The 22413-nt window shown below is 42.4% G+C and overlaps 2 protein-coding genes across 3 annotated transcripts in view; both read left to right on the top strand.

Moving 5' to 3' along the window:
• Trim2 (tripartite motif containing 2) overlaps positions 1–16933 on the top strand; it is a 117200-nt gene extending 100267 nt beyond the window's left edge. Inside the window, exons 9-12 of the mRNA XM_059265544.1 lie at positions 6011–6179; positions 7442–7512; positions 11325–11465; positions 12363–16933. Of these exons, the coding sequence (XP_059121527.1) occupies positions 6011–6179; positions 7442–7512; positions 11325–11465; positions 12363–12515 (534 nt within the window). The 3' untranslated portion in view covers positions 12516–16933. The remainder of the gene's footprint in view (positions 1–6010; positions 6180–7441; positions 7513–11324; positions 11466–12362) is intronic.
• A 3707-nt stretch (positions 16934–20640) lies between these two features.
• Positions 20641–22413, top strand: part of Mnd1 (meiotic nuclear divisions 1) — a 67677-nt gene continuing 65904 nt past the window's right edge. For both annotated transcript variants that reach the window (XM_059264765.1, XM_059264766.1), the window contains exon 1: positions 20641–20773. In XM_059264765.1, the coding sequence (XP_059120748.1) occupies positions 20771–20773 (3 nt within the window). In that variant the 5' untranslated portion in view covers positions 20641–20770. The remainder of the gene's footprint in view (positions 20774–22413) is intronic.

Below are 22413 nucleotides of genomic sequence, written 5' to 3'. Positions count from 1 at the left end.
TTCATACATACATACATACATTCGTACATATGTACACATACATATACATATGCATATAGATGCACATACATGCATACACACCCATACACATTCTAAATGTGATTTATTTTATAAAGCAATAGTTTGCTTGCTTGCTTGCTTTAAAAAACCGTGTTTATTGGAAAACTGTATTGGTTACCTTAATTTGACTTAAAAAAAAAAAAAAGCCCCCTGCAAAGGGTTAAAAAGAAGCAGTTTGTGATTCTCAAATGAATTTCCAGACTGTCACAGAGTGCTTTCTACTTTCTCAGGCCTGTGGTGGAACACATGAGAGAAATGACATTATAATGTCCATTTCTCACCTTTAAAACATACACAGGCACCTGGAAGGAAAAATCCTCACGCACAAGGAATGTCAGCCGTACATTATTTGTTGTAACCTGGAAACACAGCATTAAAGAATGTCGCGTAGAACTAGGAAGGAAAAGAGAATGGAGGCTGTAGAGAGGTGAAGCCGGTTCCCCTCCAGTCTGGGATCCTGTCACGTGATATGTGCTATTGCTCTTCTATCTTCTTTTTGCAAAATGTGAAAATGGTGTCTCTGTTAGTCAGCCCTTCATTGCTGAGACAAAATGCCTAAGAAAACCAACTTAGAAAGCGTCTAGTTTGGTCCACAATTTTGAAGGCCTCAGTCCACAGTCACTGGGCCCTTGTGGTCACTTTGGTCCTGTGGCGAAGGGACATACATGATGGAGGGCATTGCTGACCTCATGGCGGCAGGAACACAGAGCAAAGAGGAAGTGATCAGGGCTCCACAGCCTCCTTCAGGGCTCTGCCCTGGTGACCTCCCTTCTTCCACTGGGTGCTACCACCGCTCAATAGCACCAGTGGGGACTAGGCCTTCCTCAGCTGGGTCTTTGGGAAATATTCAAGATCCAACCATAACAGCTCCTGTTCCCTCACAAGTCACCAAAGAGCAGGGTAGGCCAGCAGTGACAATAGCATTCTCCTCTAAAGTGTCACCAAAGAATTGCTACCACTCAGCCCATCTGTACCTATATCCATGAGATTATAAGACAGTGGGTCAACAGTCCTTTGGAAGGCCATGTGTACCATGCTTTACGCAGTCCCTCACCCAACCTAAGGAAGGCTTCTAATTGATCTGACAACATGGACTTTCCCTCAGCTCAACCACTGGAATCCCATTTCTGTGCTTTATTAACTTTTGGCCTTTGGAAAAATTATATCATTTCTCTGAGTACTTAAAATTCAGAGTGTAAAAACACTTATCTCATAGGATTTGAGTACAAATCAAATGAGATTTTATTCCTGGATTTTTACACGTGTCTCATGTAAGAAACGATCTTTTCCATGCCCCTTGTAATCCTTTCCAAAACATAAAGTTTGTGCGGCCAGGTGTGACTCGGGCTTCATGGCCTCAGGCAAGTGTGTGGTGGCCACCACACCACCTCCTTCCCTGAAGGAAGTGTGTTTTCCTAACCCATTCTGGAATCTTGAAGGTGGACCTCACTCAGTCTCTGATCGCAGGCATTTGAAGTCTTTGGGTTGCCCCGATCATCTCATGATATTGACGAGATACTATTTATGAGATGAGTGGTAGATGATTTTACTCTCAGATTAGAGCCTTTGTTTTATGTGAGGCAATACCTTTTCAGCCTGAGGAAATAAATGACTGTCCCCGTTAACACTGCATTATTGCGCATGGGTATTGAGTAGACCCTGAACTTTTGGCTCCGCTGGAAATAGCCCCATGTAACGGTCATGGGTATAGAAAGCTCTCTCACCTTTCTGTGTCTTCCAAACACCCAAATGTGATGGCTCTGGTAGGAATATGAAGAAAACGGTAGCTGTCTTCTCAGAAGTCCTCTAGTTTGGAGAAAACCTGCTTATTCTTGTTTCATCCTCCAGCAAAATGAGTATCGATCTGTACATTGGGAGCCAATGCTGCAGCAGCTTTTGCGTATTAAGCGAGCGTTTGCTAGCTAAGAGATATGGGCTCCCTGATGGGGATGGTTCACACACACGACTTGATACTTCAATAGCTATAATAAATACTTGGAAGAACTGGGCTTAGAATTGGGCACTGCTTGGCAGTCAGTGCAGTACACACTGTGGAGCACTGGTGCCCCCTAGAGGACAGGGGGAGGATGTTACCTATTGCAGCAAGAACTTTAAAACAGATGTCCTTTAGAACCCATTAAGGTGAAAGGATAGCACATGAAAACACTTGAGTAAAAAAACACTGTAAAAAAAAAAAAAAAGTTCATCCATATGCAGGCTACAATCCAGAGATTATTATTTTTGCTTCTTTAATGGGACTTAGTGAAATCAGCAGAGTGACTGACTTACCTTGTATCGCCGCACAGTCTTTATATTTTTTCCTAATTATCTCCCATGTGTAACATCTTACTACCATTTTTATAGACATCTGTCTGGTAGTCTAATATTTATCACTTTCTGCCTCCTTTAATGTCTTCTCTTTCATCTTCCCTCGTGGCTTATACATTCCAGCCCATCTGGGAGTCTTTTGTAATCAGAAAAAAATTTAAGTATATATATATATATATATATATATATATATATATATATATATATATGTATGAATGAACACAAATATGGTGACCTTTATGGCCAGTGTATTCTAAAATGTCTCAGCTTTCTCCTCTTCAACTTGCAAGCCATTCATTGGGTTAAGTGCTCTCTTTTAACTGTCTAATGCCCAAATCTGAACTACGTTTCTTCTTATTCTAAGATAGAGAGGAAACACAGTGAGGCCAAATGCCTGGCTCCTTGTTTAACTCGGTAGAATTCGGTGCAGCTGAGTTGGAAGTTGCTCATGGGTGGTGGGAGGTGGCAGAAAGGGACTTTCGGGTTCAGCTTTGAGTTGTGCTTGTAGATCTGCCCAGCCGGCGTCCTCTGGTAGAACTAAGATAATCCTTTGGCTTCTGTTTTCATCCGAGATAATTATCTACTTGGTATTATATGGTTGAGTCATTTTAAGTAACTACTGTTGTTTATAATGTTAAGTAGCAGTCCTATTAGGTAGTGATGAAGAGAGTGCCAGCTCTCCTTTTGATCTTGTAGGATCCCTTCCTTTCAGACTTGAAAGAACGTGAGCGATTTCCTTACATGCCATTATGTTAAAGACGCTTTGATCCTTGGGCTTCATTGCGGCATCGGAACCAAACTTACGCAAGGGATTCCCTGGCCTAAGACAAGATGTTTCCTTTCAAAGTACTGGTGTCTCTGCTCTAAGGAGGTCACACCTGAATCTCCAGCATTTTGTAAACTTGGAAAAATAAAGACTCACCTGAAAAGTCCGATTCCGAGAAAACTCCATCGCTGTATAAGGAAATTAAGAACACATACGTGGAGGCTGGAGACACAGTTCAGTGGGTGAAGCATTTGTTGTTCTTATAGAGAACCCAGAACTCACACGTGCCTCACAACTGTCTGTAACGGCAGTTCCAGGGGATCCCATGCCTTCTTCTGACCTCCGAGGTCACCAAGCATACACATGATGCGCAGACATACATGTAGGCAAAACACTCAGACACACAAATAAAATAAATAAATCTAAAAAATTAAAGTGTTCATCCATGGTTCACAGTTTTCTATCAGGTAGTGCTAAATTGAAGAAAGAGAGCGTTCTGTAGCAGAACATATGAAATGTAATTAGTGGGGGTTAGTTTTTTAATTTAAAAGACAACACAAATAGGCTTTCATGTGTACAAAAAAGTCTAAAATAAAAAGTAAGAGTTCCTTTGCCACCACTGACCCCACTTTCTAGGCTGCAGACTTTGGTGTCTGACTTTTCTTCCCAGAAGTCCAATCTCCATATGGGGTTGGCTCCAGGACTCCCTTGAACTCCAAGACCCAAGATTGTGAAGGTTTCTCCTACAAAATGATGCAGTTTGCATATCAGCTATGCACACCTTTATATTTTGAATCATCTCTAGATTACTTATACCTAATACAATACAAGTGCCATGTAGATATTTATTGTGTTGTATTGTTTAGGGAATTGTGACAAGAAAAAGTCTACATATGTTCAGTAGAGACACAAGTGGGGTCCCCCTTGAATATCTTTGATGTGAGGTTGGTTGAATGCCAACTTTTGTCATCCTATGCAGACCTTGTCTACTGGACCTGGGATCTGAGGACCTGAAAGAATGGGGCGGACTACAGTCTACTGCTGTAGACAACCTTACTTTGGTTTCAGTGTGTTTTTATAGACAGATGTAACAACGCAAGCAATGCTCCAAAGAAGGTTGTTTGAGTTCACAGAAACATGATCAGAAAAACATGTAAATAAACCCCATTAAGCACATACTAAATATTAACAGAGCTGCCCTTTCCCAGAACTTACTCAGGACAGACCAATTTAAACACAATTGCCTGGCACGTACTACAGATTATATCTGGGAAAGCATAAAAGCAAGGCAGAAGGCCATATCCAGATTCAGGGTACACTGACCAGATTGGGTTCTATAGCTGTGTTCTGACATCCAACAAGAATAAACATGTCTTATAAATTGAAGTGTAAATGTTTGTCACAGGAGACACGAAATCACGTCCAAGAAGAATCCAGGGAACAAAATGCACCTGAGGTAAAAGGCCCTCTGCCTTTTTCCCTGGAGCCTCTCCCACAGTTCCCCAAGGCATTGTTCTACATGGATCATTCTTTTGACTGTGTTCTGACAGTTGAATCAATAAATACAGAACTAAAGTATATACAAGCGTATGGTTGATAAAAACAAAAACGAAAACAAAAAACTAATGTTTTGCTCCCCCTATTAAACACCATGAAAATGAGAGGATTTAGTCATGACTGGGTAGCTGGGGAAATGGCTCAGTCTGTAAAATGTTTGCTATGTAGGCATGGGAGCCTGAGTTTAATCACCAAAACACATGCTGAAAAATGCTTGATGATAATGTGTGCTGGCGAGGCTGAGAAGAGCAGATCCCCGGAGATCCCTGGCCAGCCAACCTGCCTGGCTAGCAAGCTATAAGCTAGTGAGAGACTCTGCCTCAAAACACAGGTGTATGTATGTCTCTTGGTGAACAACACCCAAAGTTGACCTTGGCCTCTATACACATATACCCCCCCATACACACACTTAATAGCCATAAATAGGCTAGCTTATAAATAATTCCAGACTTTTGTTTTTTAATGTGCTATACAAGTATTTGTCGAGTACCATTTATGCACCAGTGAGCGTGGCAGGCTTTGACTACACAGTGGTGGATGGAATAGATGTGACTTCCAACCATGTAGAACTTAATTCTAATAAGATTTAATGGCACATGCCTGAGATTTTAGTACTGAGCGTGATATCTAACAGCAGTAGTGATGACCTCTGTTTGGTGACTGCTTACTATTACTTTGCTTACACTAAACCTTTGACATTATTTTATTTATATTTGTTTCTAAAATAACATTGGATATTGTTAAAGTTGCTTTTTAAAACTTTTTAAAAAAATTTAAGGAATCTTAAGGTTAAAGGGAGTGAGTAAGTCTATCAGTGCACCTTCAGATGTGCTCAAGGCAAACAGCAGGAGTAAACATGTCTTTCTCTAGACACTGTCATCTTTCATCAAGTGTCCATTTAGAAGGGCACTGTGGCCCAAGTTTGGTGGCAAATGCTTCTTAAAAATAAGGTTTTATAGCCAGGCATTGGTGGCACATGCCTTTAATCCCAGCACCCGGGAGGCACAGTCACAGGATCTCTGTGAGTTCGAGGCCAGCCTGGTCTACAGAGCAAGATCCAGGACAGGCACCAAAACTACACAGAGAAACCCTGTCTCGAAAAATTAAAAAAAAAAAAAAAAAAGTTTTATATAAATGCCAGTAGCAGATGTTCTGGGACGGAGATAACATTGTTCCACGCGGTACTGAGAACATTTGAGCAAACGATTTTCTAAGGTAACGACTAACTAGCTTCAGGTTGGTTCGGTAATGCTTTGAACTTCGATGTCCATATTCAGTTTCTGCACTTGTTTCTAACAGACAAAAATTGGATCGGGAAAACTGATGGGGCCCAAAGGAGTCTCTGTGGACCGCAACGGGCACATTATTGTGGTGGACAACAAGGCGTGCTGCGTGTTCATCTTCCAGCCAAACGGGAAAATAGTCACCAGGTTTGGTAGCCGAGGAAACGGGGACAGGCAGTTTGCAGGTACACTCGATGGTAATATGTAAACCCCCTTTTCTATGCCTCTCTTGCTCACATTTGCATGATATTTGAGCATGTTGAAGATGCCCCGTCCCGGGTGTGTGTGCTGGCTTTGGGGGAGAATTCTAGGGGTGGGACCAAAGCGGAAGCAATGTAGACACTTCCCAGTTGTCCTGAGAAGGCTCAGTCCAGAGTACAACCTTTGTACGGCGGCTTTTACCGATCGCTGTTCACACAGCAGACACTGGATTTTCAAATATGTGTATTAAGTAAGATAGTACATTTTAAAATAAACTATTTTTAAAACACAAGTGTTTGAAGAACAGTGAGTGGCTGTTTCCTATGGTGCAGTTTCCTTTAATGAGTCTCAGGATGGGCTTATATTTCCCCTTTGCTGGTTACGATAGGAGGACGGGAGTGTGGAGTATTTGCTGAGAGCAGCGAAGGCAATCTTTTCCACTTCGCTCTGTGCAACTTTGCAATCACAAGCTTTTTGGATGTGCACATCTGCACGAAAAGGCTGAGCACAGTCCATTGATTTTCCTTTTCAAAGGATGCTTGTGGGGATTTCGCATTAGCTGGCATCTTCTCTCCTTGTGTTTAGTCTCTCTTTCTTTGTCTGGCCCAGATTCTGAACAGTCACTCAGGATTATACAATGCAGTTTTTTTTTTTTAAAAGATTTATTTATTTATTATGTATACAGCATATGTGACTGCATGCCAGAAGAGGGCACCAGATCTCATTACAGATGGTTGTGAGCCACCACGTGGTTGCTGGGAATTGAACTCAGGACCTCTGGAAGAGCAGTCAGTGCTCTTAACCTCTGAGCCATCTCTCTAGCCCCCCAGTTTTTTTTTTTTTCAGTAGAAAAATTATATTTTGGAGCCTCTTTCTCAGAGCTGAGAATGACCATGTTTTTCTTTGTAGGACTCCCTCACTTAGCGAAAAGCAAGAGGTAGTGGGTATGGCTTACAGAGGGTGGTACAGAGAAAGGTCGCTGATACTTCCTGTTTATCCTACTTCCTTAGGGCTGCCCCTCTTAGGCACTTGGTGGGAAGAGGCCAGAGCGGACAGTCACAGGTCTAGAAACGTGCAGAACCCCGCTTTCCTGGGGCTGGATGTCTGGCTGAGTGCTTGTCCGGGGATTGGGACTCTGGTTCTTCGCCCTTTCTTAATTAAGTCAATGTGTTAACCTTGTGCTGTGTTGGAATCATCTTTGCTGTTGGGACCTCATGTGTTTTCCCCCACCCCTATTTTATTGCAGGTCCCCATTTTGCGGCTGTAAATAGCAATAATGAGATCATCATTACAGATTTCCATAATCATTCTGTCAAGGTACTATTCAGTGCGCCACTCGTTAACTCTGAACTGCTCTCGCAGAGAAATGGGTCTAGTTGGAAGCAATGCACAACACTTGTTTAAGCCCCACAGTGGCCTCAAAGCTTTGCCTGCCCATTGCTCCAAGTAGCCTGTGTAAACCAGCCTGGTCTCAGTATATGGAAGGACTCCTAGTTATCATCAGCCTTGACTGACTCCAGAAAGAAAGAAAACCTTTTAAGTAACCAAAATGCAAGTCAGGTAGCGACGTGAGAAATGCACAGAAATGGAGACAGTAGTGCATTATATTTCCAGAGGGAGGAGATTTCCTGAGGGCTGGGGGATGCAGCTGCATGGTACAGTACATGCTTATCATGCTATAGGGGCTGGGTTCAATCCCCTGCACCAAGATGAAGGAACCACAGTTAATGATGGTTAGGGGAAACTTTGAAGTGGGGGTGGTAGTCAGCAGGAGCAGGATTTTGAGGTCAGGAAAGAATTAATGCCAATGTTATTAAACTACAACTTCATCCACATACAAAAAGCAAAGCCATAAAAATTATTTCAGCTCTTAGACTGTCTTCTTCCGAGAAATGTGTGAGTAACTAAATGACGTAAGCTGGGAAGCATAAAATATAAAATGTTTGTAACTATTAAAGTTCTAGAAGTGATGGTTTCAGGATATAGAGATGCTCTTTCAATTATTATTTAAGCTCACTTTTCATCTTAAGAGCATCATAGCCTTTGCTTTATTTTTTTCTCTCTGACAGCTGTTGCATGGATGTGTGGGTTTAGTTTCCCATGTTAGAGCAGTTAGCAGTAGCCCCAATTCAGGGGATCCTTGCTTAGTAAATGTAAATCTATAAATCAGAGTTAATAAGTAGTCTACTATAGTTTTTTGTTTGTTTGTTTGTTTTTAGCAACCTGCTCTACAATGTAATTGGGGGATATATTCTAAGACCTCTAGTGGATACCAAGTCACAGATAGCCACAAATAGTCCGGATTCTATAGATACTATGTTTTTCCTGTGCATGCATACTTGTGATAAAGTTTAACTCATAAATACGATACAAAAAGCAATTGTGTCAGCTTTCTGTTGCTGTGATAAAAATACCAGAGAATAACAACTTCAAGCAAAGGTGTCTTTCGGTTCATGGTCTCAGAGTTTCAGTCATAGTCACCTGCAGAAACAAAGCTGAAGAGAGGCTGAGGCAGAGCCTAGGGATAAGTTCTATCCTCCAAGAGCACGCGTCTGTAACCTACTTCCTCCAGACAGGCCAGGCTGCCTTCAGTTTCTGCCACCTCCTACTAGTCCCAGTAATGAACCCATTAGCGAATTAATCCATTGATGAGGTCTGAGCGTTAGGATCCACTCACTTCCTGGAAAGTCTACCTCTGAGCAAGCATCCCTGCATGTGGGGGAGCGGGCCTTGAACACATGGACCTCTGAAGACACATTTGAGGTCCAATAGCCGCAATTAACAGTGATAACTAATTATAAAATACAGCAGTTGTAACAGCAGCCTGCTGTAGACGTTACTTGAAACTGTGATTTATTTCTGGAATTTCCCACTTCCTTCCCTGCCACAGTTAGAGGTAGCTAAGGCCGACCGAGGAAAGCAAAATGCCGATGAGCGGAGGTACCGCAAGGATTTTGTTTTAATCACAAGACAACTAAGCCTGATAGGCACGGTGTGCATGCCTGCAATTCCCAGCACTCGCAAGGTGAAGGCAGAGGTGTTGGCAGGAGCAGGAAGGATCAGAAACTTGAAGCTAGCCTGGGCTACGTATTGAGACCCTGTCTTCAATGAACACACACACACACACACACACACACACACACACACACACACAGAGTCAAGCAAACAACAGAAATAAAGCATTCTTTATCCCAATATGAAATAGATGCACCTATGCCAAGAAAAATATACTGGGTCAAAAAAGTAAGCAAGGACCACCAAGATCACGTGTAGGAATTAATAAAGGAAGGAGCATAGGATAACAGTGTCTTCACCAACACAAACACCTGCTCATTGGTATTTAAAGCTGCAGCATTGTGTAAAAATGGCCATGTGACTAAGAATTGAGGAAGCCTTTTAAACACTTCCTCTTTTTCCTATCCCTTCTCCCCCGTCTTTCCCGCCCCCCCTCTATTTCCTTTCTTACTTCTTTCCTTCTTTTTTCTTATTGCCGAAGATAAAGCTCAGGTTTTCATACATGCTAGGCAAGTGCTGTGCCACCTAGCTGTCCTGCTGCATACCCAGCCTACCCTGGCATTTGCAACCTAGCTGTTAGCAAGAGCTGGTTGTGCTTGTTTCTAAGGAGCCAAAGACAACTCAAAGGTCATCCTCAAATCCGATCTGTGCTCAGAGCTGTGAACCTTCTGAGGTCCAAGTGTGAGCAACCTTTACTTTAAAGGTAAAGGTGCCCTGACCATAACACTTCTTTTTTTTTAAAGATTTATTTATTTATATGTATACAGTATTCTGACTGCATGTGTGCCTTCATGCCAGGAGAGGGCACCAGATCTCATTATAAATGGTTGTGAGCCACCATGTGGTTGTTGGGAATTGAACTCAGGACCTCTGGAAGAGCAGCCAGTGCTCTTGACCTCTGAGCCATCTCTCCAGCCCCCATTACACTTCTTGATTTGTAAGTTAATACGTCCATACATCTAAGCATCACCATAATGGATATTTACAATAACATCCCAGGAATATTTCAGAGCCATTAAGTATCATCTGAAACATCAAGATGAAATTGTTTACCATAGTGTTGTCATTAAATACATTAGTGTATTTAATTAAATGTGTTCAATGTTGTTATTATTTGATAGGTATAGCATATCACTAGTAATAAGAACATTCAGTAAAGCAGAGTGTGGTGGCGCACACCTTTAATCCCAGCACTCAGGAGGCACAGGCAGGCAGATCTCTGTGATTTTGAGACCAGCCTGAGCTACAAAGTGAGTTCCAGGACGGCCAAGGATGTTACACAGAGAAACCATGTCTTGAAAAACCACACACACACACACACACACACACACACACACACACACACACACATACCACCTCCCCCTAAAAAAAGAACATTCAGTAAACCACAGTAACCAATTGATAATCACACCAGGCATGAGACCATTTCCTTAAGAGTTCTGTTTGTCCTGCACTTGGAATAGCCTCTGTTGGTTCTAATCGTGGTGGCTTTAGAATTTATAAACTCTTCATTTTAACTAAAATACTTTCTGAAATAGATAAAACAGCCTTGTTATTCTTCACCCATGGCCATTGTATATCTGTGCACACGTTGACACACATAAATGCCTGCATTCTAAGTACGACATTATGTTGCTCTAGTAAAATGATAATAAATCATGAATATTTGGCCTAACAAAAACCTTATCCAAACTGAATAACAATCTATCCTGTAGAGACATAGTATCTATTCTTGAATTTTTATTTATCCAGTCAATAAAGCTACTTATTTGAAGATAGAATAATATTTAGTATTGTTTAAAAATAAATATTTCCAGGTCTATTCATAATATCTTATATTTTTTATAGTATCTTGTAATTTATAAAAATAATACAGATACTTAGTAACCAGTTGTAAATGGCAGAAAAAAAGAAGAGTCGTTTAATAAATAATAAATGAGATTGAATATGATTTGGGAACCACAAGTGACTGGAATCTAGTCTATAGACCACTTTTCTCAGACTTCTCATGTCACAGGACTTGTTATAGATAGCTTGCTCAGATGGCTATTTTTTAAACAATACGGTTGGGGTCAGCTATTTTAAATAAAAGAATCTTTCAATATTTCGTACAGGTATTTAATCAGGAAGGAGAATTCATGTTGAAGTTCGGCTCCAATGGAGAAGGAAATGGGCAGTTTAACGCGCCAACAGGTGTAGCAGTGGACTCGAATGGAAACATCATTGTGGCTGACTGGGGCAACAGCAGGATCCAGGTACATTAGATGCTAAGGAGTGCAGATGGCCGACATGGTTAACAGTGAAAAGTTGCCCATCCCAGGACCTAGGATGTTCTTCCTTCTTGGTTAAGTCATAACACTGTAGATAATCTCATGTGAAGGACTGAACACTCTAAATGGAAAGGTAGACCGAAGGTGACATCGTTAGTGTAGAATTCTCTCATTTGGGGCTATTTTTTTGGTTTGAATGTTGTTCTCCTCAGACCCCTAAAGGGCTCATAGATAGGATTCAAGAGAGCCTTTGAACACAAAAGTACTGCTTGGATGTTTTACTAATCTTAATTGTGAATACAGGCAACAAGTAGTAATTGCCAGGCGGTGGTGGTGCACGCCTTTAATCCCAGCACTTGGGAGGCAGAGCTAGGTAGATCTCTGTGAGTTCGAGGCCAGCCTGGGCTACAGAGTGAGTTCCAGGAAAGGCGCAAAGCTACACAGAGAAACCCCGTCTTGAAAAACGAAAATTAAAAAACAAAAAAGAAGCTGAGTTCCAATGTGAGCAGAGGTGGTGGCCGCGACAACGAGGTAGATGCACTTACCAGCCAGGGCAGAAGGCAGGGGGCCAAAAGCAGTAACTTCTCTCTCAGACCTCTTTATGCCTATGCCACCAGCAGGAAGTGCTGCTCATGCTGAGGGAGAGTTACACCCACCCTCCACCCCAGCTAATCTTTTCAGGAAATATACTTACAGATGTTTCCCAGAAGCCATCTTATAGCTGTTTCCAGATCCAACCAAATAAACAACCAAGGTTAACCATCAAATATCATGTGTGTGCAGCAGCCTGGACAAACCCAGAAGGTTTTTTTACGTGCTTTTTAAATACACGTTCTTTGGCATATGTAACTTTCATGGTGCTCTGATTTTGTGTTTGTGCAGGTTTTTGATGGGAGTGGATCATTTTTGTCCTATATCAACACATCGGCTGACCCCCTCTACGGCCCCCAAGGCCTGGCCCTAACTTCAGATGGCCATGTTGTGGTTGCAGACTCTGGAAACCACTGTTTCAAGGTCTATCGGTACTTACAGTAACAGTGGACACCCCTGCACTGAGGTCTTGCACTAGAAACAAGAACAGAGTTTTCAATGTGGGACCAGATTACAATAGGACTTTTCATACTAGGAAGAACCTCTGGTGGACTTTCCAAGGTTATTTCTGAATGTAACAATTTCCTTAAAAACTGTTTATCCAATTTCCGTAATTCACTTTTAGGATTTAAAAAGAATCTCTTCTATTGAATCTATACAAACTGCAAAGTTTTACACCTGTGAACTATGGCTCATAGGACAGGGATTTATGTAGTTAAATTAATTTTGCAAATCAGACATTAAAAAGAATTAGCAAATCTGTTGACCAGTGAATGAATGGTAGCCTTTGCATCGAGCTTCCAAGAACAAAACTTGTAGTTACCTATTTTATTTAACTTCGGTCACAAGACCCAAGGGACCTTCTAACCTCACTTTTACAGTAGATGTTATTACTCTGGTGACATTTTTTTGTTTTTGTTTTTGGTTATCAACAACCATATATAAATGACTTTAGAAAAATCTAAGGCTGTCTTGCAAGATCCTCCCTGCTCTGACTCAGGGCCCTCTTGAGTTGAGCCCATCAGAATCAATGCAAATTTCCCAACCTTTCTGGGTTTGATCAAAGATCTTTTTTGTGTGTTCTCCTCACCTTCTCTTTCTGCTCACCTTGCATCAGAAAATGAAATATATTTTCAGTAAAGCCTGAAATTCCCGATGATTTGGAAGGCATATGGCAAAAGCAAGGGGGACCCTTTGGTGGCTAGCCTCAACACACTGGAATGTAACCAAGAGAACTCATGTTCATGCGCCATGTGTTCACATGTCTTTCCTGTTCCACATCACAAAAGCGAAAGCTTTACCTCCTGCAAAATGTCAGCACATGTAGTAGGACACCAGTGTCCTAGGACAGAGAGCCATAAGCAGCCCTTTGGAGGACAAGATGGTGTGAACCAAAGGCATGTGATTGATTAATGATTTCCCCTTAGAGAGCAAGTGTTACCAAAGTTCTGTTGAGCATTACAGGTATGGGCATGTTATGGTTATTTATCATTGTTTAATGAATAGTAGAGGCATTAAGGGACAAGTATACATGGTTAGGGTAAGATAGAATGTATTATACATATTATATAAGTATATATATATATATATAGTTGAATCCTTGGTGTGTGGAAATAGGCAGCACTCTGTCAGACAGAAGCATTGCCCAGTCATCCTTCAGCACATTCCCTGGCTGCTGCAATCTGAAGCCGTCCTTGCGAAAGGAGCCCCACAGCGGCTGTAAACGGTGCCACTTTCCAGCATGATGGTGATGCCCGCCTTCCAGGCAGCAAACGGCCTTCTTTTGCTTTCAAGAAAAAAAAAAGGAAGAAAGACAAAAGAAAAAGACGTCTTGAAAAACTGAGTTTGAGTTACCTTTAAGTATAAATGCATTTTTTTGGGAAACACTACCTGTCATGGATACTGTAAAATAAGACGTGGTCTGTTTCCACTGATGGATTTTTCTACTCAGTTCTTCTACCAAACAGGAAAATTGTGTTTGATGTGTTTGATGATGGCTTTGGGATTTCTTTCATTGAAAGCACCTTAGATATTTACTGTAAGAAAACACTTCCCTTACATACATATGATGGTGTTTATGGCTTGTTATCTTAAAATTCTAATGTTCTTGATACAGGAGTGTTACAAAATTTAGAAGGGAAATCTAGCTACCTCCAATGGTCTATTTAATTTATTATGTCCACATCAACATCTGGGGGGAAAACTTTATTTTCAGAAGACTTACATTTGGGTTTAGCTTATTATTATTTTAGTTCTGTGGAGTTTTAAAAATTCAAGCCTGTCTGAGATTAGACATAAAATTCAATACCAGTTTAAGAAGTGATAAAATAAGACTGCTTCTGAATACCATGGAATAAGCCTTTGAGTTTATGTTTTGATTTTTTTTTTCTTCATTTTGGGGATGGAACCCTTGGCCTCAGAAATGCTTAAGCAAGAGCGCTCTATAGCTAGGCTGCTCCTGCAGCCCAAGCATTCAGTATGAACTTCAATATTTGTATCTACAGACTTCCTACCAGGGGCCAGGAATGCATCTAGGCACTGGGACCTGAGGGATGTGTGAAAGAGACAGGCATCTCTGTCCTCTTACGGCTTATATTCTGGCAAGGGGGATTCTGTAGTGCTGTTTATTAAGTCTGCCTGCAGGATTATTTCTGGGCTATTTAAAAGAAAGGTTTTTTTTTAAAAAAAATGAGTAAATTAATTTTAGTTAATTTTCACAAGCAGAAAACATTTTTTCAAAGAGTTTGCCACAGGTTTTTGTTTTTTTTCTTGGAATGGAACCCAGGGCCTCAGACATGCGAGGCACATGCTCTACATGTGCCTTCAGATTGCAACTATTAATTTGAAGATGAATTGACTGAATGATTCTTTTTGTGCAACAATGAGATATTTGTGACCTGAGAAATTAACTCATAAACCAATCAGTCTCATACATAAAATATCATATCAGGCTTGGTATCTCAGTAGGAAATAATACAAATTAAGGAAGTTTTTTAAATACATGAATATTGGTACAAACTGGAATGAAAGAATATTTCATTTAGGTCTGTTTCACCATCAGCTACTAAAGCACCCGCTGTGGGCACTCCAGCAAACACTACATTCTACACTTGGGTATGTGTGCGCACTTACTGTATTTCTTCATGGTAAGCATATTTTTGGGGGGGAAAGTGCTGCTGCTAAGATACAAATAGACAAGATCGAAATGAAATCTTGTCTCGTTTGATGGGAATGGTTTCTGGTAAACTAAGAAGGATTATTAGGACTAAGTGGCTTTTTTGTTCTAGGCTGCTGTTACTGTTATTTATCTCTGTATAGAACCCGTTACACACTCATGATACATAGCACTGAGAAGAAAGTAAGCATTCCAATTCCCCTTGGGCACTAAGGACAAAAATAGCTTCAGTTAGGTTTTGTAGGTTAATGACAGTGTGTCTTCTCCGACATAAACCTCCCCTGCTGGACACGGGGTGGTAGGGAGTCACTTGACCATCCAGAAACACACTACTAGAAAGCCTTTAGGACTGTTTGTCAGTTTTTTAACGATGTGTAAGATTTTGATGAAATTTTAGTCTCCACGACTAAACAAGCCCCTGAGTCTCCTAAACGTGACAAAATTTGAGGCAGTAAGTACGCCTGGTCCGTGCAGTTACTGCACACCCGCTCCCACTACGTGTACAGGGTATGTATGTCCTCACAGGGAAGGAACTGGAAGAGCAGTACGTTACCAGGTATATGGAGCCTCACTCGAAAGGGTTAGCATAAACGCTTTGGTAATACCTACGGAGGAAACTGGAGAGAGCAGACCAACACCAGGTCATCTGTAGACCACTTCAAATGGGAAAAGTCTCGGTGTGCATTTGGACTCTATGGCAGCCTCTCTATTCACCAGCTTCTGAAAAGGGAAGAGGGAAGTTTTTGGTGAGTATTTTTAAAACAAGACCTTTCCAAGTAGGATAAAGTTTAAGCTTTCTGACGCAAACCTTATCTAATTCCCCTTAAAATCGATAAAGTCCTAATACCGTTACTTTCTGTAAATGTTGCAGGGTTTTAAAATTTACAATTATTTTAATATTTTTGATAACTAGGAATCTAGTATTGCCATAAAAGAAACGAAGTGCCCATTAAAAATTTGTTTGGTATAAATAAATGCTTTTTTTGGTTTTGTTTTAAAAATGACAGTAAGCTACAAATCACGAAGCTAATCTTCAAAACACTTTCTAATGATGTACTGTGTGGTAGCTGATTGTGTGGTCTGTTTGTGGAGAATGTGTGGATGCTATTCATTAATATTCTAGAAGAGATTAATAATCAGCTATGTTGTTCCAATGAATGTACAGCACTTCCATTAACTTTTGAAAGCAACACAGCCTTAACCTCGACGCTTTTGCTTTACACCATGGGATGTTGTGTCAACCAAGTATGCTCTCCTAACATTCTTTCTATCATTCCCAACTGTGCAGCCTTTCGAGCCTGCCCATGAGTATGAAGGCTGTCCGTTTCCTTTTTGTTTCTTTGAAGATTTTGTACATTCCACCTTTACAGATCTGTTTCATACATTTTGTGTATAGAACACTGGTCTTGTGCTCTTTGCCATCCATTAATGATATAGCCTCCTCATATGTTCTTTTATGAATCCGAATGCTGACTGCCTATTTAAACAGAAGAATGGACGCTGTGCATCAATGTGTTTGTATGTTCGTAGCTACATACGTACCACAGTATTTTGGATGCTTTAGTCTATAATAAAACTTTAAATTAATTCTGTCTTGAAACATAGGAGAAACAAGAGTCGTGTGTATATCGTTACCATGCACAAAAATCTCAAATCATTATAATAAAGCTTGTTTTCTCCATTTTCAGACTGAATATTCATTTAACAGATTGTTTCCTGAGTGGAGGGGAATGGGGAATGTACCATGTAGAAGACTGCTATACCTCGACTAAACTGTTTGGACTAGAAGGGAAAGAAAAGCTGACTACTATTTTTGTTGGTTGTGTTGCTGAATACCTGGCAGCATCCAGGATGTGTATGAAATAGGAGTTGGGGAAATCCTGACACAGTGGGCAGTGTGTTTACTTAGAATTGCTGTCCTTATAATCCTCAAAGAATTTCAAGATAAGATGGCCTTTTCCTGGTCATGGCAGAAACTTGCAAGGGTCAGTGACTCAAGAGGGACCTCACTACAAGTATTACTTCTCACAACAAGAATTTATTTACACAGCGTTCATCATAGTAAAAAAATTCTGTATTATATCAAATTACTGGATGTATACTTCAAACCATAGAACCATCTAGAGTACATTACCATCCTTGGGGAGTCCAGTGTTGGGGAGCTTGATGGTACATGTACATGCCTAATCTTCTCAAAGAAGCTTTTTACTACAATCCTCAAATTCAAGAAAATACTTTTCAGACAATGTCTCTGTGTGCAAGTTGTCATGTTCAAATGTTTTCTATTTCAGAACAGATTGGAACTCTGAAAGAGGTGGCCAAAGTTAGCCTTACAAGGAGAGATAAAGAAACAGAAGTTAGAATAAAGACCCAAACTGACATCCCTGGCTGCTGATTACATAATAACATTTGTCTTATTAATTCCCATCTCTGTTCTTCACTTTTTTATTATTGTTGTTTGGGTTATTTTGAGGCAAGGTCTTGTTATTTTGCTCTGGCTGGTCTGGAATTCACCATGTAGGATCAGGCTGGCTTTCAGCTTGCCCTGGGGCTCCTGTGTCCCACCTGTTACTTTTTCTCTCCTCCAAGCAGGTCCCATGGCCATCAAGGGCTCTTTGGCGTCTATCAGACTTAGAGAGGAGCACCTCCCATCATCTGGTACCTCAGACTGTTCACTTGGAACACATCTCACATAAAGCCAGCTGTAACCCTTTCCAGAGCAGCAGGATCCAGTTAAAGCTGTAGTTTGTCCATGCAGAAGTGAGGGGATGGGCAGGGCAGGTAGACAGACATTCAGTCTTTGACCACCCTATTGTCTTTATGCCTCATTGTAGTCTAAGCATGCACAGCACACTCGAGTTTCCACTTAGCAAAGTGGAACAGCTACAAAGATGAACAATAGAACCTGTACCATTCAGGAGCTCACAGTCCAGTTGATGAAACAGACTTATACTTAGCAATGTTAAAAGTGCCGTTACATTTGCACACTAGCAAGTATGCTGTGACTAAGAGAATACCCAGGTACTGTTCTAGACGCTCGGGGACAGCAAAAGCCCTGGATTCACTCCAGCACTTAAAACAACAACTCCCTAGTCTATGGGCTTGAGACAAACGAATATAGTGTTGGCTACATTATTTATGGGGCCTGGTGTGAGCTGAAAACACAGAGCCCCTTGTTCATGGAAAGGGGTCTGAAGAGATAGCTGAGAAAGTGCTTGCTTTGCAGGTGTGAAGACCTACATACATCCTGTCCCCAGAGCCATATGAAATGCTGGGAATGGGCTATGCATTTATAATCCCAGCCCTGGGGAGGCGGAGACAAGCAGACCCTAGGACTTGCTGCCTGGCCATCCTAGCCTACTGTGTAGGTGTTAAAAGCTGGAGAGCTTGAAGAAGCCTAGCAGACTTCTAGTGGCACTGGGGTCCCAGTATCCCAAGCCCCTGTTCCACTAGCATGGCAACATCCTCCCAACACCACTAGCTGCTGATGGCTATGGGCCGTCATTGCCAGGTGTCATCCAGGGTACACCAGGTACGCCAGAGTAAGTCTGTGGACATGCTAGCCATCGCAGAGTAATTGGGGGGAAGAGATCAGACCAGCCTATGCAGGGGCCAAGACCATCACTGAGAAATGAAAGGAGACATCACTTGGCCTGAGGACTTGTTGGGGCCTGTTTGGCTGAAACAGAATGGGTTGCCAGATTCTAGCCTCCTAGTTAGCTCAGGAGGTTCCCATTTTTGATGAGACAGTACCTCTCATCTTCTTGTGTGGATGAAACTCTTGTTTTCAAATCAGTTAACTCATCAGCTTTTCCCTCCCATGGTATACCAGACTCAGAACCTATAATCCCAAAGGTTGGGGATTTTGCAGTTCGTTGATAAGGATTTGTATTTTAAGTACTTAGGACTGACTCAGGTTCTTTTAAAGCATGGATTTAAAAGGCATGCATGAAGTGTTATAAACCGTCTTCCAGAGACAAGGATCCCCTGCTTACCTGCTCTGTGGAGCACTCAGATTGTCTTGTTTCTTTCCAGAAGCTCACACAACTTTGGGGACTTTAATGCAGCCTGTTTTACTCATTCGCTGGTCTGTTTGCCATACAACATAAGTTCTAATTAATGGACGTTTTGCTCAGGTATTTGAATGACTCTGTTCTCTGAAGTCAGACTTTAAAAATGCATAAATTACGTGTATAGAAGAGGAACCTACCAACCCCAACAAACACCTGGAAAACTTTCATACTAAGACTGTACACAGATTTCAGTTCTACTCTGAGATGATCAAAAGGAAAATGACTAAAATTGCTTGTCTCTGTATATAGTTGTTAACTTGATCTAATAAAGCTTATTTTCAATAAATTAACAACAACGATAATAATAGCATAGGGTGTCAGGAAGCCCTTGCTGTCAGGAAGCCCTGACCTGGAATCCCAGGGTTGAAAAGGAAACCCAAAAGAATAATTGAAATACGGAGCAAATCAAGAGCCCTAGGAAGTGTTAATAACATCTATGTGATGGAAGCTCCATGCCATATAACTGACAGACAGGGTCACCTCCTCCTTATGCCTGTTGTCTCATTATATGCCGCCCCCCCCGCCCCCAATTATTGTTTTCTTTTGTAGGAGCTTTGGACATTTTTGCTACTCACCTTCGCCCCATCTTATGAAGTTAAGATTGTAATGCAACTCTGAGAGACAGTCACCAGCAGTTGTTAGAAATAATTTAGAAAGCCCCCATTTACTCTCTGCTAAGCTCTTACAATCAGTAGAACCAGAATACTTAGGATTCACTCACAATACAGAGCACCTGCACCACCGTGTCTAAGAATTCCTTTTAAGGCTAGGAGCAGTGGCACACGCCTTTCACTCGAAGCCAGCTTGGTCTACAAAACAAGTTCCAGGGCAGCCTGGGTTACACAGAGAAACCCTGTCTCGAAAAGTTAAAAAAAAAAAAAATTCTTTTATAAACGTACTCACTTGCTGCAGCCAAATCCCCATTTATTTTAAGCCAAAAAAAAAAACCACACTTAAAAGCGAAGACTCAAAGTTGCCTTTTAAAAAGAAAAACAAAAGCCACATTGAACCCTTAAGTAGCAAGCAGCTCTGCAACCCCAGAGGCACCGGAAGGGCACCGCAGCCTGCCCTACCCCAGCCGGCACCCCGGGGCCCAGACTTTTCCTTTCCTCATTCATGCTCCCCAACCCAGCAGGTCCTTTGGGTCTCAGTCCGGTCCTGCCCATCTCAGGCTCCTCCTCTCCCCGCCCTGCTCATCCTCTCAGGCCCCTCCCCTCCCGGCCCCTCCCCTCAGGCCCCGCCCCCTCCTGGCCCATCATTACCCAGGTCCCGCCCCTCGCCGCCCTGCCTATCATCTCGGGCCCCGCCCCGGCCCGGTTCCTCCCTCGGGTCCTGCAGCCCTCTCAGGGCCGCCAGGGGTCGTTGCGACCTCCCCCTGCACTTCCTCTCGCCCTTCCCACCCGACGCGGCTGTTGGCGCCAGAGTCAAACCGGGAGGCCGCCGCGCGCACCATGGTAAGAGCGAGCCCGCCACGCGCGCATCCCCGGGCTTCGGGGCGGCGGGCTGTGCGCCTGGCCAGGCCCCGCACGTCCTGCTGCGCCCGAGCCCTGACGGCCGCCCGCGCCGCTCTGGGTCTGAACCCGAGCATTCTGGAACCGAAACCCAAAGCCCGGCAAGTGGGGCGGGTCCGCGGCGCCTGTCCGAGAGCCCCCCGCCACGGCGCACGTGCGCCCGAGTGGACGCTGACGTTTTCAGTGCCCTTCGGTTCTGCTGGGATTAGAACCCGGGACCTCGTACAGGCGGGGCACGGCGCGCCCGGTTATCCCAGCCGCGCGGCCCAGCGCAGCCCGGCCGCAGGGATCATGGCATTGAAAGCCTCCCTGGCTTTAAGTCAAGGGCAGGACTCAGCCCGCTCTGCTTCAGTGTGGGACCCTTGTGTGCCCGCCAACCCTGGCTTACTCCCAGCCACTTTTATCTTTTCGAACTTAATGACTTTCTGTCCATTAGGTCATTTTCATCCGCCTTCAAAGTTCCGTGCCATTCTTTTCAACTCCCGGCGACAGGGTATCAGTGTGCCGTTAAAGTGACCCGAGATTTTAATATCTTAATTTAGTGAAGTAGCCGTTACAAAGGGTGGACAAGGATCGGGTTGTAGGGCATTTATTTGAAGAAACTTGCCCAGCTGTAATTATAACTGATAACGGCTTCTTTGTGGTTAAACTAACAACCGGGCCACCTGGGCATAAAATGGCCCAAAGAGCCCCAGGACCAGACTCAAAAACAACTGTGTTGTTTCCAGTGCTTCGTGTTATCATGTTTCTCTTTGTAGAGTTAAAGTACCCGACTACAAGGAACTATTCATTATTGATGTGCCGGCCTTACCCTCTTACCTAACGCTCGTTATAGGGCCATTGCCTACCGCCAAAGGATTTAATGGCTGTTAACTCTTCACATAGGTACTTGCTATTATTTTTATAGTAATAAAGATCAAGAAAAAAGTTCAGTGTTATTCTGGTCAAAGTTCAACTTTTGATCTCTTGGCTAATCCCGGATTAAGAACGATTTTGATTTGACTGGGCTCGTTAGGCAAACAATTGTAAGCATTGGCCTCCAGTTTGAAATTGGGGAAAATCGACTTTGAGAGCGACATGACATCTTTTTAACTTTGCAGAATATTATTACAAATGACCAACAGGGCTGATATTAGGAATTCTGTAACTACTTATTGGAGAAGATTCTTTAGATACAAGGCTCAAAAAAAAGCACCTTAAAGTGTTTCACTCAAATCGGAAGTGTCAGAGACCTCAGGTGGCTCTGAGTCCCCTTACTGATATGAAGGCATCCCTGTTTTGCCGTGAGGAGACCTCCTCCCCCAGTCTTAACTAATGAGTCGTTATTTTTCTTGTTGAGGAAGTCTCTAGTGTCAGTCGGTTGCCCTTTTTACCTTAGGTATTTTAAATCCGCCCTTGGTGGTTTCCAAATGTGACTAGTAATAACTGTTAATAAAAGAGAGAGGAATAAATCAGCCTGAAAGTAATATAAACGTATGGCACAATTCATCTGCCTTCCTGGAATGGCTTTCACAGTTGTTTAGTCATAAGAGCTTTCCTGAACTGGGTTCCCCAGGACATGCCGTTAGACATTCTCCTTGTTG

The sequence above is a fragment of the Peromyscus eremicus genome, chromosome 6, assembly GCF_949786415.1.
Source record: "Peromyscus eremicus chromosome 6, PerEre_H2_v1, whole genome shotgun sequence".
Taxonomy (NCBI): Eukaryota; Metazoa; Chordata; class Mammalia; order Rodentia; family Cricetidae; genus Peromyscus; species Peromyscus eremicus.
The sequence above is the reverse complement of the archived record's forward strand: the minus strand, read 5'-3'. Positions and strand labels throughout refer to the sequence as shown.